This window comes from Xyrauchen texanus, chromosome 12 (assembly GCF_025860055.1).
Source record: "Xyrauchen texanus isolate HMW12.3.18 chromosome 12, RBS_HiC_50CHRs, whole genome shotgun sequence".
Lineage (NCBI taxonomy): Eukaryota > Metazoa > Chordata > Actinopteri > Cypriniformes > Catostomidae > Xyrauchen > Xyrauchen texanus.
The window spans coordinates 4,397,054-4,409,644 of record NC_068287.1 but is presented as its reverse complement, the minus strand read 5'-3'; the positions used below and the strand labels follow the sequence as shown (position 1 = coordinate 4,409,644).

The 12,591-nt window shown below is 40.3% G+C and overlaps 1 protein-coding gene across 1 annotated transcript in view; it reads right to left on the bottom strand.

The window, feature by feature from the left end:
• The window catches only part of LOC127652892 (BAH and coiled-coil domain-containing protein 1), a 147,899-nt gene that overhangs the window by 34,286 nt on the left and 101,022 nt on the right, over window positions 1-12,591 (bottom strand). The window contains exons 10-13 of the mRNA XM_052139329.1: window positions 10,882-11,227; window positions 7,320-8,189; window positions 5,841-6,010; window positions 2,651-2,787 (exon numbers count right to left, since the gene is read on the bottom strand). Coding sequence (XP_051995289.1) covers window positions 2,651-2,787; window positions 5,841-6,010; window positions 7,320-8,189; window positions 10,882-11,227 — 1,523 coding nt within the window. The remainder of the gene's footprint in view (window positions 1-2,650; window positions 2,788-5,840; window positions 6,011-7,319; window positions 8,190-10,881; window positions 11,228-12,591) is intronic.

Here is a 12,591-nt window from a genome sequence, read left to right as displayed (position 1 = left end):
GCAGTGGAACAGGACGAGGCACTTTCAAAGACACAGGCTTGGCATCTGGTCTGAGCTTAATTGTGTACTGCTGCTGTACTAAACCCAACCCGCTGCACAGTTTTGGGTATTGTTGTTTTACAGAGTCCAAGTCGATACTATCTACTCTGGCAACCAATCTGAGGTTAACTGAGGCGGGTCTACTCAGCAGAGCTGTGTTCAAGTGCTTCACCACATAAATGTCCTCTGTGGTGCATTTATCACCACTTTTCAGTATTTCTCTGGCTACACCCACTACCAAGAGAGGTACACGGCCTGGCCCAAACAGTGTTTTATTACCTGGGGTGAGGTTGTATGCGGTGTCACTGCATATCTGCCTGTACACCTGCTCCGGTATGACAGTAACGTCGGCTCCTGTATCAATCTTGAACCTCACATTAGTATGTCTTACTTGTAAGTCTACAGTCCATGCATCTTCTCCTGCATCAATGGTTCCCAGGAATATGTCGCCATCTTCCGTGACAGCGCTCACACTTTTAGTAGACTTGCACACTTTGCCATAATGCCCTCTCCTACCACAGTTGTGGCAGTCTGCATTGTTTGCTGGGCACTGGAATTTAGCATGCAGATTTCCACATTTGGGGCATGACTTATGCTCTGCTCCTGATTGTGCTACGTGCTTGTCTTTGTACTGTTTAGCTGGCTGTCTTTTATTTTTCCATGCTTGCTGCTTTGCTTTCTTTGTGTGGACAGCATCCACTGTAGTTTTAACAGCATGCGTAACTTCTCTCAGATCTGTTTGTTGCCGTCTAATGTCCTCTGCTTGTCTAACCATATTAATGGCGTTTGCCAGATCCAACCTGCTCTCCATCTGCATTTTCTGTGAAAGCACAATGTCTCTGATGCCTACTATGATCCTGTCCCTCAACAGTTCATCGCGCAGTGCCCCGTACTCACAATCTTCTGCCAGTGTATATAAAGCAGTTATAAACGAGTCTGCAGATTCGGACGGCCCCTGTGCTCGCTGGTTAAATTTCGCTCTTTGGTAAATCACATTTTTCTTCGGCACGAAAAAGTTTGTGAAGCCGTCTCTGACAGAGCTGTACACCTCTTTTTGATCTGCGGTTAAAGTCAGCCCTTTTAATACGTCATCTGCCTCATCTCCCATGCAATATATTAGCGTATTCACCTGATTAGCATCTGTTGACTTATCCAGGTCGCTAGCCACTCTGAAGCGCTCAAACCGTCTAATCCATTTTTCCCAGTCTTGTGGCTTTGAAAAGTTGAAGGATTCCGGCGGATTTATTGAGAACGTTGCACATGTTTTAGCAGGAGGCTGTGGAGGATCGTCATATTCATGCCCGGCCGCTTGCTGTTCTCGTTGTGAGTGCGACATGCTTGCTAGCCTTCCTTAACTTTCGCTTCTCCACTTCTCTGTTTCCTTCCTCCTCTTCTCATATAATGTCCGCTATCCTTTATCTCACTGTAGATCCGCTTCTGACACCATGTTTTGTTGGGTTCTTATCATAATAATCAAGACGTAGCTGGATCGATTCACATAGCTTCTTTATTACACACTGGCTCACAAATCTGCTGGCGATAGCTCTTTACTGCCCCCATGTGCCCTGGCAGTGTAACAATATTATAGATCACACCACAGGCCTTAAAATATATCCACAGGTACACCTCCAATTCAGTACATCTCAAATCAGAAGCTAATTGGCTAATTGTCAACAGTTAACTTAGTGTATGTAAACTTCTGACCCATTCGAATTGTGATATAGTCAATTAAAAGTGAAACTATCTGTCTGTAAACAATTGTTGGAAAAATGGCTTGTGTCATGCACAAAGTAGATGTCCTAAACGACTTGCCAAAACTAAAGTTTGCAAAAAATTAGTTTTAATGACTTCATTTGTATCGAGTTCAAATCCAGGACCTAATGAGTGACTCCAGCCAGGACTCTTAAGAAACTAAATTTGCCCAATTGCTTGGGAGGGTAAAGTCACATGGGGTAACCTCCTCGTGATCGTGATTAGTGGTTCTTCCTCACAATGGGGCATGTGGTAAGTTGGATCGAGTAGCATGAGCCTCCACATGTGGAGTCTCCGTGGTGTCATGCACAACATGCCATGTGATAAGATGTGTGGAACGACAGTCTCAGAAGTGGAGGCAACTGAGACTTGTCCTCCACCACCCGGATTGAAGTGAGTAACCGCGCCACCACGAGGAAGTAAAGGGAATTGGGCATTCCAAATCGGGAGAAAAGGGGATAAAAATAAATAAATAAGTAAATTAATTAGTCATGTGATTACTTTTCCAATGGCACAATCAGTAATGTAATCTGATTATGATTTGTAGTGGATTACTCTTTTTGAGTACATTACCCAACACATTTTTTTTTTTTTTGTCCTTGTTTGAGCTTGACAGACAGGGTTTAAAAATCTCTAGTTTTGTGTTCCACATAAAAAATTACAACATACAAGTTTGGAATGACATAATACCTTGACTAAACAGTGAACAGTACATGACTTAAGCAGGGATGACATTATTTTGACTGAAGGCTTGTGTTCAGTGGTGTCTGACTCTTTTTTGAAGTATAAGTCTCATGAAGAGGCTTTAAGTTATTAATAGTTAAGTAATTTTGAACACAGTCTTTAATCTGCTGCTTACTGGTGATCGTGTTTCCTCTGGAGTTTGGCCAGTTCCTTCTGTTTCTCTTTGTAACGCTGTTGAAGCTCTGCTAGTCTCACGCGCAGCTCCAGCTCTGGACCATCCATACTGTCCATAACACCTTTCGCTGGACACACCTGGATCAACCAAACAAAACAACTCAATCTTGGATGATCCCAAATTTCCATTGTGCAAGTCTAAAGACAACATGAAACGACAAGTGCAATTTTCTTGTGTTCCTTTTGAAAAAGGAAGTTGGGGCGGAACATGTCCAATTGCTTTATTTTAAATGGTTAAAAGTAGTTTAGTTTAAGTCACAGCAATGATTTGCTACTTACTATTACTCATTTTAGGAAGCTTTTATTGAAAAAATGTTTTGACATGAGTCACATGAGTCATAAGTATTATTTCTCTGTTTTCTCGGAGTGCACTAATATATAGATGGCCTCAAAGGTAACAGACATGGACTAACAGCCACAAAACTCACATTTATATTTCATTTGGTCTTTAAGATTGACACAAAATGGACTGGTTTAAGCATTTGCGTGACATCATATTAGATGTATATTTTAAAAAGACGGAGCTCATGTAGATAAATCTACTGTAAGCAGCCACATCTCTACTGTTCATTAGGGGCAAGTGGGGCTAAACCCTGCCAGAGGTGGCACTATTGTGCTAATTGCATGGGCATCATCATAAATGTATTTTAACCAATACAACCCCAATTCCGAAAAAGTTGGGACAGTATGAAAAATGCTAATGAAAACAAAAAGGAGGGCTCTATAAATAAAATTCACCATTTGCTATATTGAAAGCTCTACAACTACACATCATATGATGTTTTACCTTTCAATTTCATTGTTTTTTTATGTACTGTAATTTCAAATCAGATGATTGCAACACACTCCAAAAAAGTTGAGACAGTTGAGTGTTTACCACTGTGAAACATCACCATTTCTTCTAATAACACCTATTAAGCATTTGGGCACTGAAGACACAAGTTTGTTAAGTTTAGAAAGTGAAATTTCCCCCAATCATCCATTATGTAGGTCTCCAGCTGCACAATTGTACGGCGTCTTCTTTGCCGTATTGTGCGCTTCATAATGCGTCACGCATTCTCAATTGGAGACAGGTTAGGACTGCCAGCAGGCCAATCTAGCACACCTGCTGAAAATGCCGGGACATCCTGGAAATGACAGTGCTGGATGGCAGTATATGCTGCTCCAAAACATGTACATATCTGTCTGCATTAATGGTGCCCTCGCAGATGTGCGAGTTACCCATGCCATGGGCACTGACACACCCCTGGCCCACACAGACACTGGCTTTTGGACCTAATGCTGTTAACATCTTGGATGGTCCATTTCCTTTTTGGCACGGAGAACACAACCCTGTGTTTTTCAAAAACGATTTGAAATGTGGACTCATTGGACCAAAAAACACGGTTCCACTGTTCTACTTTCCATCTAAGATGAGACCGAGCCCAAAGAAGTCACCAGTGCTTCTGGACAGTGATGATGTATGGCTTCTGCTTTACATAGTAAAGTCTTAATTTGCTTCTGTGGATGCACAGGCGACTGGTGTTGACTAACAAAGGGTTACTAAAGTAATCCCAAACCCATGTTCATGATATCCATTACAGATGAATGAGGTTTTTTAAGATGTCTGAGGGATTAAAGATCACACATATTCAGAAGTGGTTTTCGTCTTGCCCTTTACGCACCGAGATTTGACCAGATTACTTGAATCGTTTAACTATATTGTGCACTGTAGAGGGTGAAATGCCCCAAATCCTTCCTATTTGTCTTTGGGGAACATTGTTCTCAAAGTGCTGGATTATTTGCTGAAGCATCTGTTGGCAAATTGACAAATCTCGAATGATCCTTGCTCTTGAAGGACTAGGCTGTTTTTGGAGGATCCTTACATACTATGACACAATTGCCTCACCTGATTAACATACTGTTTAACATTTCGTATTGCCTTGTTATTTTAACTCATTCAACTTAAACGTGTTTTATGTCCATTATACAAGAATAAAGTGTCTATTATTATTAAGGTATATTGCATAAAAGCCATTTAATCGTTCTCATTTGCTATGTGTTGCTTGCCCTTCAACCTCTATGTTAATCAACAGAGATCTGTAGAACATCATGCGCATGTGCAACGAGCATTCAACGATGGCCTGAGGGGCTAGTTTGCCTTTGCCCCTGAGCCAATCAAAAGCTGTTGATGTGCATCAGAAGTTACCGGGTGCAGAGTAGACCTGTGTAGTGAACTTCGCTGGTAAGTTTTAAAAGCCAATTTTATTATAATGTGCAGCTAGTAGGATTAGTTAAAGTGCACCGTTCATCATTTCAATGAATTGTACGCCATTGCATTGAGGTGTTGTGTTGTTGATGCGTAGGCTTGTATTGCATTACAATTACTGCTAAATAACGCAAGTCTGTTGTTTTGATTCGTTTTGTTATGCTGTTCATTCGAGTTAGTGAGATAATATGCACAACCTTTGAAGATTTGCTTATTTGTGATTTACTTTCACATTCACTTGAGCTTTTTGAATTGGATGTGCACATCTTAGTGGTATTTTTTTTGCTGAGATGAAATCATTAGGAAAGTTTGTGTGGCATCATGTTCAGAGGTTGCGCTAGAAAAAAGTCTTAATTTGTCACTCTCTGTAAAAGTTCTGTCATGATCTATTTTTATCAGTCATACTAGTACTAGGGCATTGAGGGATGAAGCATCCACTTTAATGACAGCAGACAGGCTTTTATGCTAGATTTTTTGACTCCCCTTGTTTGAGTCCGGTGAAACCAATGAGTTCTAGTGTGAAACTTCTACCTGTCAATCAACCGCTGAGCTAAAATGAGTTTTTTAAGCTGTGCTGGTAAAAACGCATACACGCATGCACAAGTTCACAGAACTTCATAGTCCCTGACGTAAACAAAGTGTGACATGAGAAGCACATCTGTGACAGAATTTGGAATTATTTGTCAATGTTTCAAAGATCGGTCAAATAATTGATAGTTAAGTGATTGTGCCCCGCACTAAATAATGACCCTGAGACGCCACTGACTGTACGCCAGCATAAGCTTAGCATTACATATGTAATTGAACTGCTTATGGAAGATGTACATGCCATTTGAAAGGCTATATACACAATGTGTTGCTGAAATAATCTAGGATGTTATACCGGCTCGTGGCGAGGAGTCCAGTTGCATTTTCTTCGCAGGTTGATGGTTCTTTGAGCGGGATACTGCTTCTTGGCATCTGTGGCACTGTTCTCCTGTGAGTTTAATTCAAGGGCGCGAGCTGCTGCCAAAGTAGCAAGACTCTGTAGGTCGAAAATCCATTGATCCTCTACTTTGGGGGGAAAAACACAATGGAAAACTATTACTTTTTCATACTGAGAAATCTACCATGTAATTGGCTTGATTAGTTAGCCATTTATTTGACAGCCTTGTTAACAGGAAAAAGAAGTCTAAGTGAATCTTAGAAATAACAGTTTAGGCATGAAACTCTAAATGGCACAAGCTGATAGGCTCTTTAAACTTGTCTGTTAGCCAATCAGTTCACTTACATGTGATATGAATATCCAATCGGCTCAAATGGTGTAAGTTAATTGGTCCTTTGACGTGTAATCGGATTGCCAATCAACATTTAAATTTGCTCAGTTTGCAAGTAAGCTGGTAAGTTTTCTAGATATGTTACATGGGGAGTGTATTTACTGTATGTCTAATTGTGCAGCTGCATGTCATACATGCTTGATTCAGCATGTCTTGTGTTCTAATTGTGCATCAGCAGCATATACACATGCTTAACTGTGATGTTACAGCACTAGCAAATCTCCATTCTTGCTCTGAAGAAGCAGCAGCATATCAGATCTAGTCCGCCAAGACCAATATCCTATCGGTATGTCATAACTACATAAATATGTTAAATCTTTCAGAGAGTTGTCATGACTGAAATAAAATTGGTCAAGTAAATACAGTATTTTTTCACGAAAAATCATATTTTATGTCAAACACCAAACATCATCTTGCATTAATAAAGAAACGCATGTTAATATGAAGGAAGCATTTAGAACAAGAGGTTAAATCTTTTAGCCAAGAAAGTGCTCTTAAGCAGTAGCCAACAACTACCTAAATTAACTCTTTGTATTTGCTTGCTGGGATAAGTTAACAAGGTGTAGACTTTGAGAATTTCTAATACCGTAAATACGAAGTAATGATTGTTTCACAGACAGAAAATAAAGCGAAATAAACAGCACTACTTAAATGATTATAATGGGAATTGTATTGGTTTTAATGGAAACTATAATGGTCCCTGTGGGTCTTTACTGATAATGTGTTGGTGGCATGTTATGTCTAGTGGATACCATTAGAGGCCAATACATATCTGTAAAGGAAACTAGTAGAATCTATTCTAATGGTTCTAGTGTTTTTTCATCTGGGAATTCTGCTCTAAATTATATTTTATTTGCTATTATATGGCTTAAGCAAGACCATGTATCAACCAAGTTGGGAAACTTTGGCATATGTGGCATTGATTAGTTCCTTAAAAGTGTTCATTTTATCAGCATGGTATCTTTTAAACAAATATTTTTCCTGGAGGACTGATAAAAACTTTTGCACTAAGACTCCCAGTAGTTGCATAGGACTTAGGAACTTACCTAGAGTTTTACCACAACTTCGCTGATACTGTTGCAGTTCCAGATCAGCCAGCTCACTCAGCAATTCCATGCCATGACAGTTGGAGTTAAGTGGGCCACAATATTTTTGGTATGGGGATGAGGAAGGTGGAGAGGGTGGAGGACAGTCCCCAAAGAAGGCTGCAGCAATCAGGAGCTCCAAACTCCAGCAGCTTGAAGCAAGACTCTGAGAGCAGGCATTCGGCAATGGAGATGGTATTTCCACGCAGTTTTTCTGTTGATCTTCTTCTCCCATAATTGTAACCTCTGCCTGGGTGGTGGTGTTTGGCAACTGGTTGGGTAAACAATCAGGAAAACTTTTTTGTTCCGGCAATGAAGCTCCTATATCTTCCTGTGTCTCAATTTCTCTGTTCTCTTGAGGATGTAGGTTTTCACCATTTTCTTCTTCACATGTAATAGTTGGGTCACCTTGATGGACTTCTTCCTTAGACGATAGAATAATTCCTTGTCCTACTTCACAAACTGGACCTTCAGCAGGTGGGCAGATGAGCAATTCTGGCTGTTCCTTTCCCTGATCAGCCGCTAGAGGTTCACAGCAACCCATTACCATTACTGTCTCCATATCCTCCCCTTGTGCAAACTCTGGCTGTTCTTCAACCAGACTGGTGGCATCTTCTTCCACCACTGGTTCTTGTGGTTCATTTAGTGACCTCACCATTGCATGACATTCCAGGCCTTTTCCTAAATTGGAGAGAGCAGGTGGAGCATGCTCAATGGCTTCAATCTGAACAGCTTCCAGATTAGCAGGCTCTGCCAACTGGACATCTTGAGACATGGGGCTATTCCGGTATGCCATGCCAATTTCTGGATAGGTGTATCTAGGTGGCAGATCTGTGAGAGGGAAAATAAACAAAGGTTAAGAAATAGAAAGGTAAGGGGAGAATCGATACTTCAAAGCATCACAATATTTCACTTCACAATGCTTTATCTGTATTCTAACACCAAACAATATTTTTAGTTAGATTTTTCACAGAGCAAGAGAATTAAAAGAAGAAACAAACTGCTACTTTAGGCCAGTTAATACTTTCTATTGGACTAAAATGCGAAATCTGAACAAGCTAAAGGCCGATTATACTTCGGTGTCGAACCTATGCGTAGCCTAATGTGCAACGTCCCTCCAAAAATGTAACTGTGCGTCACATCTATGCAGATCACAACAGCTGTGATTGGCCCACGTTGTAGCCAGAGATTCTCCACCAGAATAATAAAAAAGATATCTATATAGCTTTGCATATCTTCCAAGATTAGATTAGACTATGCGTCATGACACATTGTATTTGGGCTTGTTTTAATCAGGAGCATATGCTGTTAATCTATTTGGCCTTTGAGTGAAACAACATGCTTGTTGTTTTCTACAGTACCTTTCCGATCTTTATGTTTTACTGTATGTTTTACAGTGTACACTGTACACAGTGTTTACTGACACTGACGTGTCTATATGACTCTACGATGAGGTAAAGTAAGATGTTTAGCAATTGTTGCACAATGCACTGAAGTCCGATAACAATGAATGAGAAACAAGTAAAAGATTGCAATATATCAGTTTATAATCGTAATAGACTAAATACTCACTATATTATCATACCATGACCTAGGTATCGATATAATGTCACTAATTAGGTCCTTGCTGATTCCCATCCCTAACATGAACACAGCATTCAAAAGTATCAGCAAATAAAAAAAAAAATTGACAATTTTGTAGGGGTGGCATGTGCTTTGAGCTTTGTGCCAGATGTTTGAACAAGAACACAATTCATTTCACAACTCAGCGACACAATGCCTTGATCCTAGTTGGAATTTTTTAAGTGCACCAGTTATGGGGTAAATCTGAGGTGACACAGCTTGCATGCTATAACAGTTAGCAAGGTGTAAATGATGATAAAGAGTGTGTAGGCTGGGGGGTGGAGAGTCTGGACGAGGTGTTTCTCCATCATTACTAGTGTGTTGGCGCTGGGGAGCTGAGCTGGCTGACATTTTTTTTGCATCTATCAGCAACTAAGTCAATCATGCTGTTGCCTATATAACCACCCACACAGAGCTGCAAAGTCTAAAACAGCCATTATTGTTTCTGCATGAGGGGCTCAGCACAAATTACAATAAAAATGTGGCTCATGTGTTTTTTAGACATTTTTTTAGACAACAGCAAATCAAGACCAAGTCTAACCACAGAAATACCAAATCTCCTCTTGACTAGGGTTGTACAAAATTCCATATGTTCAAAAGGACTAGTGAGTTTCTTGAACAACTAGTCGACTATTTGGTTTTAAGGATGCCCTATAACTGTTCTGGTAGAGAGCAAAATTCAGGCAGTTAGCCAGGCTTAATGTTCTTTTTGTGGAATTCTGTGTTTGATTTACACAAGATGTAATGGGACCCCTGTCTTCCAAACAGTTCCACTTTCGACTCATCAGTCCACAGAACATTCTCCCAAAAGCTTTGAGGATCATCAAGCTGTGTTTTGGCAAAATTCAGATGAGCCTTAATGTTCTTCTATATTAGCAGTGATTTTTGCCTCACCACTCTTCCATGGATGCCATTTTTGGCCAGCAGCTTTATGATAGAGGAGTCATGAACAGTGAACTTTACTGATGTGAGAGAGGTCTGCAGTTCCTTGGATGTTGTCCTTGGCTTTTTTGTGACTTCGTTGCTGTGTTCTTGGAGGAATATTGGAAGGTTCACTACTGTGCCAAGTTTTCTCCATTTGGAGGTAAGGACTCTCACTGTGGTTCTTTAGAGTCCCAGAGCCTTTGAAATAGCTTTGTAACCCTTCCCAAACTTATGTATTTCAGTCACCTTTGTCCTCATAATTTCTGGAATTTATTTTGACCTTGGCATAGTGTGCAACTGGGTGAGATCTTTTAGCCAATGTAATGCTGCTGAAAAAGTTATATTTAGGTGTTGATTTGATTGAACAGGGATGGCAGTAATCAGGCCTGGATGTGTCTAGTCCAGCTGAAACCCATTAAATACTAAATTAATCATTAATAATCTTTAGCGATTACTGGGTGTCGATTGTTGTTAAATGTGTGTAGCAGTAGCAACTGTGTTTTTAAGTGGATGCATTTAGCCTCTATGTATGGGTTGACCCATCACAGTAAGAAAGCCTAATTATCTTTTCTTTTTTTTTTTTACACGTTCACTACATAGATTTTAAAAACTATCGACTGATTAACTGGTTATGGGCTTTCTTCCAACACCTTAGTTTGATTGGTATTGTCAAAATCCAATATCGATCGATCTCTAATACAAACTGTCTAACTGAAAAAGCACAGTATACTGTCAACATGCTATTTCAAGAACCACCACTAAAAATATAAAAACTACATAAATATTAGAAGAAATATAGATAATCTAGCTGACCTCACTGATCGACTAATTGGTTGTTGGACAAATAGTTGACTTGTTAACCACTGTGACCCATCCCTACTCTTGATGCGACACCAAGAAAGACAAAACTATTTGTAAACAAACTTTGCATATCAGTGAGTCTATTTTAGGTATGTAAAATAGAATAGTTCCTTACCAGGCTCCATGGACTGAGGGTAGTCCTGGCGTGGCTGCCCTTCCACCTGTTTGTCCTGGGACTCTGCAGCTTTGGGCAGTTGTGATGGGGATGGGCTGATTGCGGGTGAGCGGGGTGTTGCAGCTACCGGACTTAGGGCAGGGCAGGGGGTAGAGGGTGTGCTTTTAGGGTGAGGTCGCATACAAGGGGACTGACAGCAGGGCGACAAGTGGGAAATGGAGCCCCTGGTAGGTGAGGAGGCCCGGTTAGATGGGCCGTAGTTGTAGCACTTGGCAGGTTTGGGAGTCCTGGGGTCAGACAGAATGTCTTCTAGCTCCATGCTCTGCTCCTCAGGTTTCTTCTGCACCTAGCATTGAAGATGTATTAGAAGAGTTAAAATAGGCCTAGAAAAGGATTAAAGCAGCATAATGAGATCTGGGCAATCTGGATAATTAAAGTAAACTGACAAAAATTCTGAAGCCTGCCAAGAAGTGCAATCTCTAGATCAACGGAAATGCAATTTGGCACCCCTGTTTTGCTGAATCAGGCTTTAATTTAGTCTCTAATAGCTCAGATCTATTTAATTTGACATCGTGCTTGGTCTACTAATGCCAGAGTCTGTTGTAGATAGCAGTTTGTTATGTATCTCTGGAATGTAACTTGAACTTGGGATTCTAGGGAAGTTATGGAGCCTTGGGAGCAGTTGTGGTTTGATAGGGGGATTTTTGGGATGAAACTCGTGATTTATTGCCTCCAAATGTTGTTTACTTCCCTGCACACAGTGATGGCTGAATCACTCCAAGGAGAACAGCACATCCTCTCAGTGTTCGGTGTCAAGAAAAAGCTTCCTGATGCAAAGCCCATGTTCACCCAAAAATGAACATTCTGTCATCATTAACGTTATTCACAGATAATCCTCCCCTCAAGAGAGCTGTTAACTGTTACAACTGGATCATTGAATCTTGAGATGAACATGAGAATCAGATCAGTCTGCATTGTGAACAAATCATTCAGAAAGAATCAGAATGGAATCATGAGATAAAAAAAAAAAAGAAAAGATCCTACTCAAAAGAATAAACGCATTTCCACTATCGGGCCAAATGAGGGCGTGTTAGTGCGTGTCAGGGCCAATTGCATTTCCACTGTCACTTCTGGGGCTTTATCGTGACTCCTCTGGGCTTTCTCAGGGCCAACAGCCAATGGCCTTTGGTCCACCGATTACCCTTGGGCCAAACAAAGTTCCCAGGTTGTGTATCCAACACACAACGGTACAAGTTCAGGAAAAAAATTAATACAAAATGTAGCTTATGAGTTCACAAAGTGGACAGTGTCATTTCTTTCATGAGTGAGCTAAAGTGAGTTTGGTTTGATGAAAATAGCTTTTCTACCTCTTTGAACATTTTTGCACCAGAAGTATAAGGGCCACCTCACTAGGCCAAGAAATATATCCAGGGGGTATCCAGTGAAGGTTTTTACAGGTTTGTCTTTTTCTTTTTTTGGCATGTGTAGTTAGTGTCTTATACTGTTTGGTTTAGTTTAAATGACTCCAATTGTAAAATATCTCAAATTTATGTTAAGATTCCAATTATTATTGATCATTAATTGAGATTCTATCTCAATTTTGGGTACTTTAATATTCTAGTTAATTCTATACTTTTAAGTTGCTCTTGTTTATCTGGAATCCTGTTACTTGAGTCTACACATCTGCTGGTGCACAAGCTCATCGGTTTT